Below are 17,641 nucleotides of genomic sequence, written 5' to 3'. Positions count from 1 at the left end.
CCCCACTCGCATAACAGTCCCGTCTTTGCTGGGTTTCCTATTCATATGGGACTGTTCTGCGAGTGGGGGCAGTAATGGTATAAAGTAATTTTCTAAATAACCCTGGAATTTAAAATGCAGTTTTGTTATAGATAAAAATGTCCAAAGTAGCCCCCATCCGGTTCTATATGAGATGTGTCCGATTGGTGTATGAACAACTTTTTTGTTTATTGATGGATTTAGTTCAAATTTTGCATACATCCTACATACATAATCACGATTATTATGTGTAAAAATTGTGAAAATCCATTCTCTACTCTGGGAGTTATAATGGCATAAAGTTGAAAAACCATGAAAAAGTGTATAAAGAAGCCCCGCACGACGGTAGCCTGCTTTTAGCAAGAATTATCTGATGGAAAACCCCATTCTTTTTCGTTTTATTTAGATTCAAAGTGCCGCTAGAACCCGTGAGCCTTCCAGATTGCAGAAAATTTTTACCAACATGTTCCGAGGCTTGAGCGTACTGATGATACCCGTCGCAGCCACAGTACCATCGGTAAAAAAAAACTTCCAGATAGAAATACAAGTTTTGTTCATTCAATACACCATCAATAATTTTCAGTGTCTCTGTCTGTACTGGGTAACCTCGAGCGCCTGCGGTCTAGGCCAAAATCTGCTACTGATGTCACCTCGTTTCAAACGGCTGGTCGGAGTCCCCCTGGTGCCCTCGGAAATCGCCCGGCCCTATCAACACATAAAGGCAACATTTTCCTCTAGATTCGACGCTCTATTGGCAAAGGTAGGTTTAGGACCCAAATGATACAGTTTGAGGTGTATTGTGTAAAATAGTAAAAAGATTTATTTTATTCCTGTAAAAAACGGTAACATCCGGCTTGTTGGTTTTTTAATTCTACATAGAGTACTCCCTAAGTCTGAGTATTTCACTTTGGTTGTGTGTGGCATTAAGATAAAGGCAACGAACTACAATGGCACTCTGGCAAGAATTATCGTCTCCACCTACTATACTCCATACGTGTGTTGCGATTGTTTTAGCTTTTGCTCGATCCAATCCAGATAGTGAGCCACCTTGACGTAAACTCCCGGTTTGTTAGCGTAGCCGCAGTGCAGGCCCCAGGATATGATTCCGTACAGTGTGTGGCCACCTGGAAAATGAGGGGAAGCGAAAATGTCAGCATTTTGTCGTATACCTAAGGATGAACATTCCGTTCGAATACTTACGGCTACTGGCGCATACCAACGGGCCACCGGAATCGCCCTCGCAGGCATCTACGCCACCGTCCAGCGTACCGGCGCAGAACATTCCTTCGGTGATGTTGTTTCCATAGACTTCCGGTTTGTTGCACGTGGCGTCCGAAAGTAGAGGCACCTTAGCTGCTCGCAGCTCCAGTGAGTGCACTGCAATATAGAGAAAGATATGTAGGTTAGATGAATAGGTACGTTATATACATTTGTTAGTAAAAACATCAACTGACTACTCTCATATTGTTAACGCTCTGTGGAATCACTTTTCACCGGAAAATTTATCCCTGTAAGAATTCTTGGAGGTATTACCGGAGAACTCTCATATAATGGCATCCTTGGATTTTTTTAAATTCAACTGAAAGAATTCCGGGACAAATTACTGGAATGTATTCAAAAATAAATGTCTAGAGGAAAACAAGAAGGAAATCCTAGAGGAATTCTTGGTACATTCAAGAAAATCCCTGAAAGAATTTTTGAAAGAGTCTTCCCTGAATAAATTGCTGGAAAATTGTCTGAAAATCCCTGAAGGAATTATAGTAAAAATTTCTGATGGGATCACTGAGTTAATTCCAAAAGAAACTGCTGGAATCCCCGAAAGAATCCCTGGAAACCTAGGCAACCTTTGGAGGAATTCCAAAAGAAATTTCTGGAGAAACCCCTACACTTTTCAGAAGGAAGTCCTTGGTGAAATGCTGAAAGGAATCCTAGAATAAGCCCTAAAACAATCGTTGCAGGAAACCCTTGAGGAATTTCAGGGGAATTTTCAAAGGAATCCCTTGACAATTCAGGCCAAACATGTCTAAAGGTCCAATCTGCAGAAGAGAGGCTCTCTTTGGCTTCCCTCTCTTTCGTTAATATCTCAGTTGTTTATTTGAATTATGATTGTCTCCTTGCATAGAACGATGGTAAAAACAATGGTCTTTTGATTTGTACTGCAAAAATAGTTGAAAAGTGTATCATTACATTGTAATAATTGAAAGAGAAAGTGAAAAAAGAGAGCCTCTCAAATGCAGATAGGACCTATTGAAATGTTTGGCCTGAATTATTAGGAAGAATCCCTGAAAGACATTCTAAGTGAACACCCTCAAGACATCCCTGGAAAAATCCTAGAGAAATCTCTGGAGGAGTTCCTCCATAAATCCATGGATAACTTGTTGGAGAGAAAAAAGGATCTCAAGATATATTTCTGAAAGAAACCAAAGACGAACTTCTGAAGGAATTCTTTTGCAGGAACTGCAGAGAGTATTCCTGAACAAATTCGTGGATTTCTTGGAGAAAATTGTGAAAGAAGTCCTGGATGACATCTTGGAGAATTTCCTAGCTCTTGTATGCATTCCTCTAAAGTTATATTAGAGAATTGTAATACAAATCGCAGGAGAAATTTCCCTAGAAACCCTAGAAATAATTAAAAAAAGTCTTCAGGTATTCCTGGAGAAATTCATGGGTGATGATGGAAGGATTTTTGAAATTTATGAACTCAGAATACATTTTTTAAGGGATTCCGACAGGAATTTCTGAAAGAATCAATAAAAGAATTCCTGGAGCAATCCCTGGAAGAATTTCCAGAGCATTCTCTGAAGGGATTCCTGGAAAAATCCCTGGAGGAAGACATGGAGGAACTCCTGAACGAATTCCTGAAAGAATGCCTTAAGGAATCCCTTGAGAAATATCCGAACAAATCCCTGGTGCAATTCCTGGCGAAATCCCTAGGGGAATTTCTGTAGGAATCCCTAGAGGAATTCCTGGAGGAATTTCCGATGGAATATCTGAAGAATTACCTGATTTTTCCTGAAGGAATTCCTAGAAAAATCTCTGGAGAAATACCTGGATAAATTCCTGAGACAATCCCAGAAAGAAATCCTGGAGGAATTTCTAATTGAGTACCCGGAAACTTCCAGGAGGAATCCCCAGAGGAATTCTGGGACGAATCCTTGGCGAAATTTCTAAAGAAATCCTTCGAGGAATTCCTGGAGTAATGCATGGATAAATTTTTGGGGAACGGAAGAATTACTGTAGAAATTCCTGGGGGAATCTTTGGAGAAATTCATTGATAAACTCTTGTAGTAATTCCTAAGGGAATCCCTGAATCCTTGACACACTTTTTGGAAGAATCTCCGGCGGAATTCCTGAAGAAATGCCTGCAGCATTTCCTGGAAGAACTCCTAGAGGAATATCTAGAGGAATTCTTGGATACATCGCTAGAAGAATCCTTGGAGGAATCCCTGGAGGAGATTTTTTGGGAAATTCTGGAGGAATTTCTGTAGGAATACCTGGAAAAATCCTGGAGAAATTCCTGAAGGAATGCTTGGAAGTATCCCAGGAGAAATATCTGTACAAATCCCTGGAAGGTGGAATCCCTGCAAGATATCCTGAAGAAGCCAAAGGAGAAATCCCTGGCGGAATCCCTTCAAGGAATTTCTGGAGAAATTCCTGCAAAAATTCCTGGAAGAATCCCTGAAGGAAGTGGTGAAGGAATATCTGAAGGATTTCCTTAATTTTCCTGAAGGAATTCCTGGAGCAGTCCCTGAAGGAATTCCTGGAGGAATATTTAATTTTAATCTCGGAGGAATTCCTGGACAAATTTCTGAAGAAAGTCCTTGAAAAATTCCTGGGGGTTTCCCAAGGCCTAAAATATAAACGACTCATAAGAAAGTGATCATTCTTCATAAATAATTCGAAAAGTCCCAGTGAAGAAACAGGGCTGTGAGCAGTAATAAATAACAAAATTTCCATAATCAAATAAAAAAATGCATAAATAAATCAAAAGTTTCCATAAATAATTGATTTTTGGGCAATTAAAAACGTCAAAAATGCAATGAATAATTCAACTGTTGCAATAAACAAAGCCAATTTTCCCACCAGAAAACTTCGAATTTTCCATAAATAAATTCGATTTTTCCATAATAAATTAGAAAATTCACAATAAAAAAATATCTAAAAAGCAATTAATAATTCAAAAAGTGCAATAAATAAAAAAATAAATTATCAATAAATGTCAAAAAACGAGCAATAAACGTAGATGCATTTTGAGCCAAAAAAATTATATAGAATATAGAACATGCGGCGAAGCCGCATAGAGGATTGAGGAACTGAGGCGGCAGAAGGCCGCCGAAGTTTCCGATATCCGATGCACCGCAACTGCATCGATTCAGTTCTAGGCAAACCACAGATCCAAGAATTTGCCCGGTATAATGCAAACATAGATGTTATCCCTTTTTTAGGTCCGACGAGCGATAGCGAGTTCGGACAGCAAGCAATTGCTCGGTAAATTGCAATCATAGTTACGCAAACTTTTCAGACGTTTCAGTCATATATAAGTGTGATTCAGCATTTCACTGTCTCATGCTTTCCTGCATTTGTTTTTCATGGGTAATTTCGTCATTTTTTATTGCATTTTTTTGTATTTTTTATTGCTTTTTCGATATTTTTTTATTGTGAATTTTCTAATTTATTATGGAAAAATCGGATTTATTTATGGAAAATTCGAAGTTATTTGGTGGGAAAAATGGCTTTTTTATTGCAACAGTTGGTTGAAAAAATTCCATAAATAATTGATTTTTGGGCAATTAAAAACGTCAAAAATGCAATGATTTGACGTTTTTAATTGCCCAAAAATCAATTATTTATGGAATTTTTTCATTTATTTATGCATTTTCTTATTTGTTTATGGAACTTTTGTTATTTATTACTGCTTACACCCCTGTTTCTTTACTGGGATTTTTCGAATTATTTATGGGAAATTTTGTATTTATTATGGAACGTTTAATTGTCTGCCTTTCCCAAGTGGAGTTCCTGCAGGAATGCCTGGAAGAATTCGTGGAGAAATTCTTGGAGGAATCCCTGAAGCAGTTCCTGGAGGAATCTCTGGCAGAATTACAGGAGAAACCCCTGGAGAAATCCCTTGGAGAATCCCTGACACATTTCCTGGAAGAATCTTTGGAAAAATTCCTGAAGGAATTCTTGGAGTAATTGCCGGACAAAAGCCTGAAGGAATTCCTGGAGGAATCTCTGATTGAATTCCTGGACGAATCCGTAGAAGAATCCCTGCAGAAATCGTGCTGAATTGCCTGGAGAAATTCCTGGAGTAATGCCTGAAAGGATGCCTAGAGGACCTGGAGGAATTTTAGAAAGCATTCTTGGAGGAACCCCTGAAGCAATTTCTGGAGGAATCTCTGGATGCATCCCTGTAGGAATTCCAAATAAATTCTAGAAGAAACTCCTGTGGGAATCGCTGGAGAATTCCTGGACAATTCCGTAGAAGAATCCCTGGAGGAATTCATGAAGAAATCCCTAGAGGGTTCCCTTGAGTAATTCCTAGATGGATCTCTGTAGAAATGCATGGATGAATGTCTGGAGGAATACCTGGGAGAATTCCTGAGAAGACCCTGGAACAGTTCCTGGAGACATGCCTGTAGGAATTCCTGGAGGAATCTCTAGAGAAATCTGGAGCAATCCCTAGAGGAATTTCTGAAGGAATATCTAAAGTATTTCCTTATTTTTCCTGTAGGAATTCCTAGAGAAATCTCTGGAGAAATACCTGGATAAATTCCTGAGACAATCCCAGAAAGAAATCCTAGAGGAAGCTCTGATTGAGTACCCGGAAAATTCCAAGAGGAATCCCCAGAGAAATTCTGGGAGGAATCCTTGAAGAAATTTCTAAAGAAATCCCTTGAGGAATTCCTGGAGGAATGCATGGATAAATTTTTGGAAGGAATTACTGTAGAAATTCGTGGAGGAATCTCTGGAATAATAACTGGAGAAATTCATTGACAAATTCTTGTAGTAATTCCTAAGGGAATCCCTGAAAGAATCACTAGAGGAATCCTTGACACAATTCTCCGGCGGAATTCCTGGAGGAATGCCTGGAGGATTCCACAACTACATTTGTTCAACTTCCTATTGTTAAAAAATGTTATCTTACCTGACGAACCGGACTGCGTTGAACCCCATCCGGAGATTGTACAATTCATTCCCTCCTGGTACGGTTGACTCTTCGCCGGTAGACAAACCGGCTGGACATACTCGCTAAACCGAATCGGTGTCTTCAGCAGCACCACGGCAATGTCGTTGTTCATATGATGCCCAACTCGGAACTCTTCGTGAATGTAGTAATCTTCGATGAAGATGTCGATCTCGGCCTGTTCCAGTGCATCCGTATTGTAGTCACCGATACGGATCATGTAGGCTCCCTTGGGATAACCGATCAGACAGTGAGCTGCCGTCAGAATGTGGTACTTGGAAATCAAAACTGCCCCACACCAGTGGACCGATTTTCCTTGCTTCTTTGCCCTCAAAGCCGCCTGCCACGGATGATGACCGTAGACAGTTTCTCCACCGTGAACCACTCGAGAGCCGTAGGTAGGCTTTACTAGGTTTGGGTTGATTTGCAACTGCCCGCAGCTATCCGGATAAATTTTGCTGGACTTCTCGACAAAATCGAGCTTGAACGACTTTCCGGCGGCACGAAGCTGCGCCGACGTTGGCCGGGGAGCCTGCACCGTAAGGCCGCATTTTACGCCCACATCTTCACCGTGGCCACAGTTGTGCTCTCCCCAGTGCCAGTGGATACAGTCGTCAATCGAAGTCTCGTTACCACTGCAAGCCACCTGATCCAACCAAATTTGTCCGGTGCCTTGTTTGTACTTGTTCTTGCGAACTTCTGCCGTACCGTTGAACCCTAGCTGGCGACAGACTACGCGAGCTTCCTGAATGCCGAAGTCGTCATCACAAATGGTACCCCAGATTCCACGGTATTTCACCTCGACACGACCTTCCTGTTTCGTTGGACCTTCCACTAGTCTCATCTCTAGGGGTGCCTGTAATATAAGATGTTTATGAGGAACTTTATTCTAAAGGTCGAAATTAACCCTAGATAACCATACTCACATTGCAATGCGCAACGCTTTCGTCCGAACCATCGGCGCAGTCGTTGACGTTGTCGCACAGGAATCCCACCGGGACGCATTCCGCCGACGTATCACACAGCCAATAATCCAGCGGGCAGGTCATCTTCGGAGTCTTGCAAACCACACCCAGCACTTCCTCGGCATTGCAGTCGTGAACGCCCCACCCGGCAAAGTCACATTCCCTCAACGAAGTCTCGTTTCCGCTGCACCGGACTTCGTCCATAATGAACACCGGACTGCCGTCCCGCATCATGGCAGCGTTCGGTGGGTAGAACGAGTGAGGTTTCAACTCCAAGGCACCCGTTTCATAACCGAGCTCCCGGCAGAGCACATTGGCGGCTTCCAGACTGAAGTTGTCGTCACAGACGTAGCCCCACTTGTCCAAGATCTTCACCTCGACCCGTCCGTGGTGTTTATTCGACAGCCGAACTTCGTACCCGAGATGGCTACAGTTGCGTTCGTCAGCCCGATTCGCGCAGTCGTTCTTGCCGTTGCAGACCTTGGCCTGATCGATGCACCTTCCGTTGTCACAAAGGAACTTACCCTCGCATGGATCGGCAGTTGTCGTGGGTCGTTTAGTTGTTGTAACCGTAGCCATTGGACGCCACTGGGAGGATTCTTCACCGAATCGGCTTCTAACGGGAGGACTGGTCGTAGTGGCACGGGGCCGGAACACAGGGTAGAACTGTTGGGGCTGTTGTTTCTGTTGATGCTGTTGAGGGGTAATCGGCGACGAGGCATGTTGACGGTTGAAGTTCTGGCTGTTGAACGAGGGGTGGAATGGTACTGGGGGCCGGTAGGTTGGCATACCGTAGACTACGGATTGATATCCACCGAGCTGTGAGTTGATTTCGTACGGAGATGCAATGTAAGCGGAAGTCTTGTTGGATGGCTTGGGGCTTTGGTTTATTCCAAGAACGTTAAGATCTGCTGGTGGAGTCGTAGAACTCATCTTGGTATTAAGACTGGTCATGTTGATGTCGACGTCCTTATTTCCCATGAATGGCTTGAGCAGCATTTTTAAAGCTTCACTCAGAGGTAATTCCGTAGAGCCGACTGTCGACTCTCGTGGGTTAGGAGTAACCTTTTGGTAGTAAGTGGGATTGAACCTTGTATTTGCTTGGTTCATCTTGGGAGTCGTGGTAGCTGGAGTAGTTGTTGGAGGGGCTACGTAAACTGGTCTTATATCACTGGAAGCTGGTCGTTGATAGATAGGTCTTGAAGCTTGAAGTGGAATACTAGGAACGGTGCTGAATGCTGGTTCGTCATCCCCTCGGAACCGTACGTCGATGTCATAGCTGACGCTCTCAACATCGATTTCCTCCGCGTCCGGATTGGTTTGTTTGGTTGACCCGTGATGGATCAAATTCTCATTTCTATTACAATCAACTTTGTAGATATGATCACATACCGAAATCGCCGGGTTGAAGGCCGTACCTGGTCCACAATCCTGAATCACAGTCGCTCCGTCATTGCAGTTCAAAAACTTTCTACAGTCAGTGGGATGTGCCCTCAGACCTATAACATGAGGTGGACATCGAACTTCCAGAGCTGCTGTCGGCTGTCCATACCTAGAGTCGTCATAATCTTCCTGGACATACGACGCCAACTGGGAGTTTTTTGGTTTTCTAAGCCTAGCTAAGCTTTGATAGCCATCCATCGTGTTGGACGTAATACAGTTGACCTTCGACGGCTGGTCACATTGACTCGTTTCCGGATTAAACAACGTCCCTGGAGCGCAACTCTGTATGTAACCACGGCCTTTCCAGCAGTTCAGGTACTGCCTACAATCCATAATGTACACGAACTGACCCGACTGAAGCGGCGGACACTGCAGTCCAGTGAAGCTGTCCGCATTTTCAAAATTCTGGCTGTTCTTCAGTTTTGGATTACTCGCATCTAAGATAGCATTTTCATTCCCGTATCCGGTGTAGGATGACTGTAGCTTCTCGGCCCTTTGCTTCTGGATCAGCGGCTCTGTTCTGGTAGTGGTCGTTACCGCCGGTACGTACACAGGTTGTTGATTGGAAGCTGCGGATGAGTGATAGTGGAGGTTATGGTCACTTCGGGCGTAGTTTGGTTCATACGCTCGTGACTTGTGAGTGTGGACCTTACTGTAATCGCCGTGAATTTGAGGCATCATGTTCCTGTTAGGACCCGAGTTGGTTCGTGGATCGTAGATCTGTAAATAGTTGGAGTTCAATTATGATTTGTTACGGTAGTTCATATGAAGTAAATCATTAAATCAATAGTCGACCCTCTAATACGCAAATTCTTTTATTTTGATCTAAATTTCATTTTTCGTCGTCTAAAATCGATTAAAAGTGTTGGTCAACTATTCTTTTTTATTCGCGATTTCATGAAATTTCGGTTTTTGATTTGTTTAATTATATTTTTGAACATCTGAAAACTGATCAATCTACATTGATTGGGGGTGGGGGTGTTGCTTCAAAACATCACTAAACAAAGTTATCAATGCCTGAAGTTTATAGGCACAATATGTGTTGAAAAAGGTGTGAAAAGTAGTGAAAAAAATCACCGTAGTTCTGGTGGGGTGTGAACCCACGTTTTTCCAAGTTCGCAAGACAGGGCGTGTTAACCAACTCCGCCACAGAACAGGTAACGATTCTGTGAAGTAAAAAGCCAACTTGAACCAAATTTCATGTGAATCAGTTACAAATTGACGGAGTTATGGTCAAAAATACGGGTCGAATACGGATCGCAAAAAAAAGGTTCGGATGTATTGTTCGTGTTGTTGAAAATCGGAATTTTCGACATGTGAAAATCTCTGTTTCTCCTAAACCGTGCGTCGCACGCACCTCGGGCATAGTGCGCTGGATAGAGGATCAGATCCGCTGTCCAGCGCACTATGTCCGACGTTAGGTTTCTCGCATGGATTTGGAGAAAAGTCGATTGTCGCGTGTGGGTAAACTTCGGGTTTCAACCGCGACGACAATAATGATTGAAATGGACCTCAATCTAACGTTAAAGGAACGGACGTAAAATAAGATTGGAGTGTTTTATTATTTCACAAATGTTGAAAAAGTAAAGTGGCGCTTCATGAACGCATTTTCTAATAAATTATAAAAGATGTTTTAGTTGAGTTTTCGGAGCTGTTTGAATTCCAGGCTTAGGCTCACTAGGTAGTGTGCCTTTAACTCCAGCAAACAAAATATACTCAAGAGTAGGCAATTCAACCTAAACGTGAGTTTTTTCTACCTAATTTTGAAATAAAAACGGTATTTACCCAAAATTGGCTAATTGGGTTTTTAAATTTTGAAAAATGTATTCCTTTTTTGATTTTATACGAAAGAGCACCTTTTTCTGAGCCACTATGATTTTTTTGTAATTACGTTCTGAAAAACTTCACTTTTCAGTTGGTTGAAGTGTCATGAAAAGGCCTACTTTTCTCTTCTGATGCAAGTGTGCCGAAAAGTAGCACTTTTCGGCACTTTTGCCAGCACACACTTTGCACTGAATTTCGTGTTATCCGTAGATTCAGCTGGTGATTCTACATCCACTCTTCAGCAGGAATATGAATCTAGACGACTTTTATTCTGATTCCGATGGCCGTACGGGTGAGAAAGAAGCTGGTGGAGGTACTTTAGCGACTTCTGCCTTTGTCAACAAACAACTGTTTGACAACGGGAGCTCGATCAAATGCTACACCATAGCCTACCAGATCGAATAAAAAAAAAACTACACTGATGAGCACGGATGCTCGCACGTGGTTCCTCCTGATACATGATTGTGTTGCGAGAATATATTATACTAGATAGGTATTTTTCGTAATTACAAAAAATGTTGTATGCAACTCGTTGCAAAACTCGATTTTTTCAGCACTCGTCGTATTTATCCAACTCGGCAAGCCTCGTTGGATAAATGTACGACTCGTGCCGAAAAAATCATCATTTTGCAACTTATTGCATAAATAACTATTTTCAGATTTTAAGAACTTTATTTTGATACCTAAAATCAATTTCAAAGAGATTATTCGTAATCACCTTTTGACAGCTGGGCAACTGTTTGACAGCTCCACCCAGTACAAAATGCAACGAGGTGTGATTCGACAAATCGCTCCCATACAAACTTCAATTTAATTTTTAAATAGGTTCCCGGGCAAGCAAATTCATGAAAATTTGGATTTCGGCTCAGTTTGGCATGCAGATTCAGAATATGGAACTATCTCAACACCGCTAAAGAAGCCAATTGGGTCAAAGTGCCCCCGGTGCCGGTGGGTCGATGCAGCTCGCTTTATTTTTGACAACGACTGCGGTAGAGAAAGGGACAACAATCTAATTTTGAATACCGTCGATGGGGGTGACAATGTGTAACGGATAAATTGGAACCCTATAAATGCATCGTTTTCTTTTGAGTATTGGGCCCCACGTTGGGCGCAAATGTAACGAATAAAGTTTTGTAGAACACTACAAATGTGTCTTGCCTCACGTTGGGCGACACAATTCGGACAACTGCTAACAGAACCCTACAAATGCTCATTTTATTTTTCATATCGGGCCCCGCGTTCGGGAAGATAGATAGGAAAAATAAAATAGAACATTACAAATGCACAAAACACAAACATGCAACACATAACATAAATTTTGCCTAGTTATCTAAATAGATATCGCAGTCCACTCCCAAGATGACGAGGTTTCATTATTGTTCTTGGTCCATCAGTCAATCCTGTAATCGTATTTCATCTGGCGGTTTCCTTTTTTGTTTGCAACGGCAAGCCTCGTTGGATAATGTACGACACGTGCTGAAAAAAATCATCATTTTGCAACTTGTTGCATAAATAACTAATTCGTCATGGTTACATTGTATTTTAAGTAGCTTTACTAGATATGATCGTTAAAATTTACTTATATTCTTTTAAGGTCTGTTCCAATTGGCGAATTGAAATTAATTTTATGCAATTCAGTATCATAATTTCTATTTTATACAACTCATTTTGGTATCATAATGGCCATTTTTTCCGAACTGATTCATTATGCAACTGAAATGAGTTGCATAATGAAAAATAGTTGCATAATGTTCATTATGCAACTTATTTGAGTTGCATTGTGAACATAATGCAACTCAAATGAGTTGTATAATGTATAAATCATTGCATAAAATTTTGTATGGAACTCATTGCAAAACTCGATTTTTTCAGCACTCTTCGTATTTATCCAACTCGGCAAGCCTCGTTGAATAAGAGTGTGTGTAGTGACGGCTCGGCAGCTGGAGGCCGGATTCGCGCGCACGTTGCCTTCGGTGCCCCGATTTGTTTTTCCTTTCGCATTTTCGTTCGATTGATGGCAGGCGATTATCCGGTAAGTTTGTTCTTTGTTGTTTTCTTTCTATGGATTCTATATTAATTATTTTATTAATTTTATTTTATACCATAGATGATAGTTTGTATTCATATGTTTATAATGTCCTCTTTTCAAATATTTTTTCATTGACTTTGTATAGTTCGTCACCATGAGTGTCGACTTGGATTTTCGTTCCATTTTGTAACTTTTCGGGATGGCTTCTTACAAATTATCTCTTCTTTTTACCGTCGTGCGGGGTAACTTTTGAAATGCGGGGCTACTTTGGACACTTTTGAAAATGATTTTTTTGGATTCAAAATATGGTTCAAATCTGTTTGATGTCTTTGGGACTATTACGAAGCAATATTTTCCCTTCATTTGGTTGAAATTGTTTTTCAAACTGACCCTTTATTGCTTGTCAGAACACGAAAAAACATCGAATGAACCAATAAAATATATTTACTGATTTATCGACCGTATTCTATTAATAACTTGATGATTTTGTGGCTATATCGGTCTCTTTCTAATCATAGTATAAGGGAGTAGAGATCAAAGTGGATAATGAAATGATAGATATGATAGAATTCGCTAGGTAGCGAACAAGTGTGAAAATTGTATAGATGGTGAAATTAGGCAAGTAGGCCATGTATTGATTGGCTTGGTTGGTAGTTCATACCACCTTACCAAGACTGGCAAAAGTTTCAGGCTATCATATCTATCATTTCATTATCCATTTTGATCTCTACTCCCTTATACTATGAGTAGAAAGAGACCGATATAGCCACAAAATCATCAAGTTATTAATAGAATACGGTCGATAAATCAGTATATGATATAAAAAGTTTGGCTTAAAAAGAAAAGTGTTCTATCCAATAAGATCGAAAAAGCTAATAGGAAGAACACGCCGCGATATAGGCATACCCCTATGAACGGAGTGCGAATTCCGAAAAAGCTACCGATCAATAGAGTTTGTGATGAAAAACAGAACAATACATAGGCAGTCGGGTGCCTGAAACTTTTACCAGTCTTGGTAAGGTGGTATGAACTACCAACCAAGCCGATCTGTTTAAAAGCACAGGTCGCACGGCAGAAGTTTCACGCATTCGATGTATTCGTTCAATACATGGCCTACTTGCCTAATTTCACCATCTATACAATTTTCACACTTGTTCGCTACCTAGCGAATTCTATCATATCTATCATTTCATTATCCACTTTGATCTCTACTCCCTTATACTATGAGTAGAAAGAGACCGATATAGCCACAAAATCATCAAGTCAAAAAAATATATATAACGTATCAGAACATTTACTCTGTAAGCATTGTTTCTACAAACGATCAAAAAAACGATCAAATCTGACTATACATGTCAATGGTTGCTACTCCGTGATTGATCTGAGCTGGTACCAATTGCACTGAGATCCAAATGAATAAAGGCTGGGACACTCCACTTATTCTCAAAGTGCAATTCTAGCAGCTCATACATTTAGGATCAATAACGGCGCCGGCCACGTCCCTATAGTCAGTTGGGAAGAAAAAGGAATGTTAGAGTGTGCTGGTTGTAGCTACTAAAGACCGAGATCACCTCTGCATCCCCACAACCAGCACGGACTGGGGTATTTGTTAGACTGAAAGGATGGGAGATCTGGGAGTCACCGTTGGGTCGGTGATGCGATCCATGGATATGGGGTTATTTATAGTGTTCGTAAGGTGATAGATCGCGGCTACCGCGATCGATCTGAGAGGGGAAATATTGAAACTCGAAAAAAAACTTTTCTGATTTCCCTCAATATTTGCATCAATATATTGATGTCGCCTTTAAGCGGGCCCCAAAAGCGGACCCCAACGAGCGTCAATGTTTCATCAATATCGATACTTTTTGACGGAATTTTCATTAAAGCTGAAGCTCAATCGAAAGATTTTCCATAGATACACTGGGAAAACTGTGAGTTCGACGAAAATTTCGTCAAACAGTACCGATATTGATGAAGTATTGAGGCTCGTGTGGGGCCCGCTAAACGAGCATCAATACTTCATCAATATCGGTACTTTTTGACGGAATTTTCGTCAAACTCATGGTTTTCCTAATATATTTTTGGAAAATCCTTCGATTAAGCTGAAAGTTTGATGAAAATTTCTACAAAAAGTACCGATATTGATGAAGTATTAATGCTCGTGTGGGGTCCGCTTTACACGGCATCAATATATTGATGTGTTTCTTCAAACTATCAATATATTCATGTCGTCTGGGGACCGCTTGAGGCAACAAAACTCACGAACGGATGAACCGATCAGGAATGAATCTTACATGGTTTGATTTGTATTCATGGTGGCTGTGCTTATAATCCTTTCGGGACGAAGCGCAAAAAAAAGTAAATTTACTTACAAATTGCTCAACTTTAGCACAATTCAACCTCCTCCTAGCGTTACGTAATATTTGAACAAATCCTTTTTAGCTACTGTAGGGTGGGGCGGGGCAAGATGGGTCGCGGGGCAAGATGGGTCACTGCCATTTTCGGGCGCATTACATGTGTTTTGATTATGTTAATAATTTTGTTAGATGACCAGCATGAATATACAAAAGTTTGGAGCATTGATTGAAAAATTATTCACTCACATTGGAATTCAAAAATAAAATGGTTTTTAGCCATTTTTCTTATGCGATACATTCCATATAATCCCCATATAAACGGCCGCGGGGCAAGATGGGTCACCTTCAATTTTGAACGTATTTTTGGAGCATTCCAAAGTTATTTATTTTTTATTACAAGACTATCTCATAAATGACTTCAATCAAGCGGAATGAACGCTCAAAATTATAACATAAAATTATGATAATTTTTTAGTAAAAACATCGATTTTCAAGTCGCCTTAGGACCACTCAAATCGTAAAGTTTTTTATATTCCAAATAAATTTATAAAATGTTCACTAGTAGCTCTTGTTTACTCAGTATGGATATGGAGCATATTTGAATGCGGAACAAATATTATATTTTGACGTTTTTCGTTGAGAAAATGTTAATTACTTAAAAGGTGACCCATCTTGCCCCGCACTTTTGTCACGGCACAAAATCGATCACTTTTTAAAACTGCTTGTTTAACATCATATTTTGTAATTAATGAACTTTTTATCGACTTTTAGCATAGCTAACTAGTGTATTAAAGAGTAGCGGACGAATCCAAACCAATCCGATTTGTATTTACGAAGTTATGGTGATCCATCCTTATGCGACCCATCTTGCCCCGCCCCACCCTATATATAAATGTCTACCCGTCTACACAAGTGTGATCCACCCTATAGTTTGGATGAGTCCTGTTCATCATCCTAATTAGCATTGGCGTAGCTAGCTTTTTCTTTTTTCTTACTCACTCTCCTTAACAAGCACGAGAAAGAGCGGGATGCAGGCCTGTGCCCCCTCTTTCATCATTCTCTTTTCCGTGCTTGTTTAGGAGAGCAAGTGAGAAAAAAGAAAAAGCTAGCTACGCCAATGCTAATTAGAGGCATTTTTGAAAGCTCTCTGTGCCATCTAGCGGAAGCTTCCCAAAACGGACCTGCATGAAGGGTATCCTCTTGAGAGTTTATTCAGATTAACAGAAAATCATTCCATGCAGTGAGTTATAACCCAATGAATAATAAGTGACTGACGTGTGAATAAGGCATGAGGAGAATACCCAAATAACATTTCGATGACCAATTAGTCTTGTAGAGGGTTTGAGAACAGTCATTAAACCTAATACCTTTATTTTGATTTTATGATGATTCTAAAAACCTCTCTTAGCCTATTTGACTAAAACGTGTTACTTGGGTATTCTGAAACATTTTTCACCCATTGGAATGATTTTAGAAGCCTTCATTTGAGTCTGCTAGACAATTTATGTTGTAACGAGGGTGCTGAGTAAATGTTTGGCCTATTTGGCCATGTTTTTATTATGTGTAATGGTTCCTTCAACTGAAAAAAATGTGCATGTTTGTTGTGTATCACGATGAAGACATATGCCGTTTAATACCCTATATTTTATATTTTCAGTTCTGAACTAGTTCATCTCTGGACTCATGACTCCACTTTCGAACGAAGAACTGTTTAATTTGTGAGTCTGCCGGGAGTGGAATTCAACCTTAGGTCCTCGATATTTCAACCACCACACTAGTCCATACCATGCTAGTGCTTATCCATTTTAAAATGCCTTCAGTGCACTACAGTGACAATAGTTCAAATGCTGCGAGCTGCATTCCAATGAGATTCTATTCTTCTATTTGAATCGATCAAGAATCGCCGTCTTGAAGTAGGTCATATTTTCACACAGTTTCCAGCCTTCAACCTCGAATGATAACGACTCGAGTTCGATTGTACACACATGTTCTTGGTAATGAGCACTGGCCAGCCATCGTATATGTTCGTAGTATACTCGTGGTACAGAGTACACAAAACATGCGTTCGATCGTTCATTTGTACGACCCCAAGATGATGGAGCTGGAGCTTACAAACAAATCACTATAGAACGTAGCTATATGTCTGCTAGTATCAACAACACTGATAGCAGGGATCACTTCCTATGATTGTTCACTTGTTAGATGTCAGTGAATTTCATTGATTAGTAACTTTTTCACAATGGATGCTTTTCTAAACTAACTGCACACAGATCCCATAAGAAATTTATCTAAGAGATTGTTTCGAACATGATTCATCAAAACACCAAATATTCGACGTCAACCCATATTATTCTCATCTTTTCACTGCGCATCACTTGATCTCGTCCTGTGTTTGTTTTTCTCGGAAACTGATAAGGACTAGCTACTCTAGTAGCCATCACTGTTTCACTGTTGCTTCGACTACCAAGTAGTCAGTAGAAAATTCCAACGAACACCATTAGAACTTACACCACACGTCTGTTCGATGGCGATCGCCATCAGTATCCAGATTATCCTTCGTTTCTGGAATGCCATGATTTCTTCTTCCCTGGGGGTATCCTCGGCAGAGCACGTGCCTTGGCAAACGTCCCGAAACGTCCGAGTTCTTATTCCCAACGCACGTTCGTCCTTTATTTCACACTACTTTCCCGAGCGAAACTCTTACGAAACGTCCACTCCGGTCGGATTCGCAAAACACATTGATTGATAACGGAGACTCGGATCGTCTCGAGAGGCCATCCCAGTAGTGAGTGGTTCTAATGGTTGAGAGATGGCACGGAGA

The 17,641-nt window shown here is 40.8% G+C and overlaps 3 protein-coding genes across 22 annotated transcripts in view; 2 read left to right on the top strand and 1 right to left on the bottom strand.

Annotated features, from left to right (window-relative positions):
• Nucleotides 1–12,363, top strand: part of LOC109417873 (cytochrome c oxidase assembly protein COX18, mitochondrial) — a 23,553-nt gene extending 11,190 nt beyond the window's left edge. For both annotated transcript variants that reach the window (XM_062853500.1, XM_062853501.1), the window contains exons 4-6: nt 425–535; nt 602–778; nt 12,307–12,363. In XM_062853500.1, the coding sequence (XP_062709484.1) occupies nt 425–535; nt 602–778; nt 12,307–12,348 (330 nt within the window). In that variant the 3' untranslated portion in view covers nt 12,349–12,363. The remainder of the gene's footprint in view (nt 1–424; nt 536–601; nt 779–12,306) is intronic.
• LOC109426825 (protein encore) overlaps nt 1–17,641 on the top strand; it is a 739,407-nt gene that overhangs the window by 656,901 nt on the left and 64,865 nt on the right. The window lies entirely within an intron of this gene.
• Nucleotides 812–17,641, bottom strand: LOC134288486 (uncharacterized). Of its 2 annotated transcripts, XM_062853495.1 has the most exons (6): nt 17,329–17,641; nt 9,264–9,330; nt 7,129–9,179; nt 6,164–7,058; nt 1,219–1,395; nt 812–1,142 (listed from the first exon to the last, which is right to left on the bottom strand). In XM_062853495.1, the coding sequence occupies exons 1-6, from the start codon at nt 17,392–17,394 to the stop codon at nt 1,000–1,002; spliced, it is 3,399 nt and encodes a 1,132-aa protein (XP_062709479.1). In that variant the 5' UTR covers nt 17,395–17,641; the 3' UTR covers nt 812–999. The 2 variants fall into 2 exon arrangements, with proteins under 2 accessions (XP_062709479.1, XP_062709478.1); XM_062853494.1 differs by having other exon boundaries at nt 7,129–9,330; nt 17,329–17,639.

Source organism: Aedes albopictus, chromosome 2 (genome assembly GCF_035046485.1).
Source record: "Aedes albopictus strain Foshan chromosome 2, AalbF5, whole genome shotgun sequence".
NCBI lineage: Eukaryota > Metazoa > Arthropoda > Insecta > Diptera > Culicidae > Aedes > Aedes albopictus.
This window is presented reverse-complemented; position numbering and strand designations above follow the sequence as displayed.

Bases quoted from the DNA above. Each gene is read 5' to 3' on its own strand.
- LOC134288486 (XM_062853494.1), bottom strand. From the start codon at position 17,394: ATGGCATTCCAGAAACGAAGGATAATCTGGATACTGATGGCGATCGCC. The intron at 7,059-7,128 runs GTGAGTATGGTT...CTTATATTACAG, and splicing joins AAAGCGTTGCGCATTGCAAT to GCACCCCTAGAGATGAGACT. The intron at 1,143-1,218 runs GTAAGTATTCGA...CTCATTTTCCAG, and splicing joins GTTGGTATGCGCCAGTAGCC to GTGGCCACACACTGTACGGA.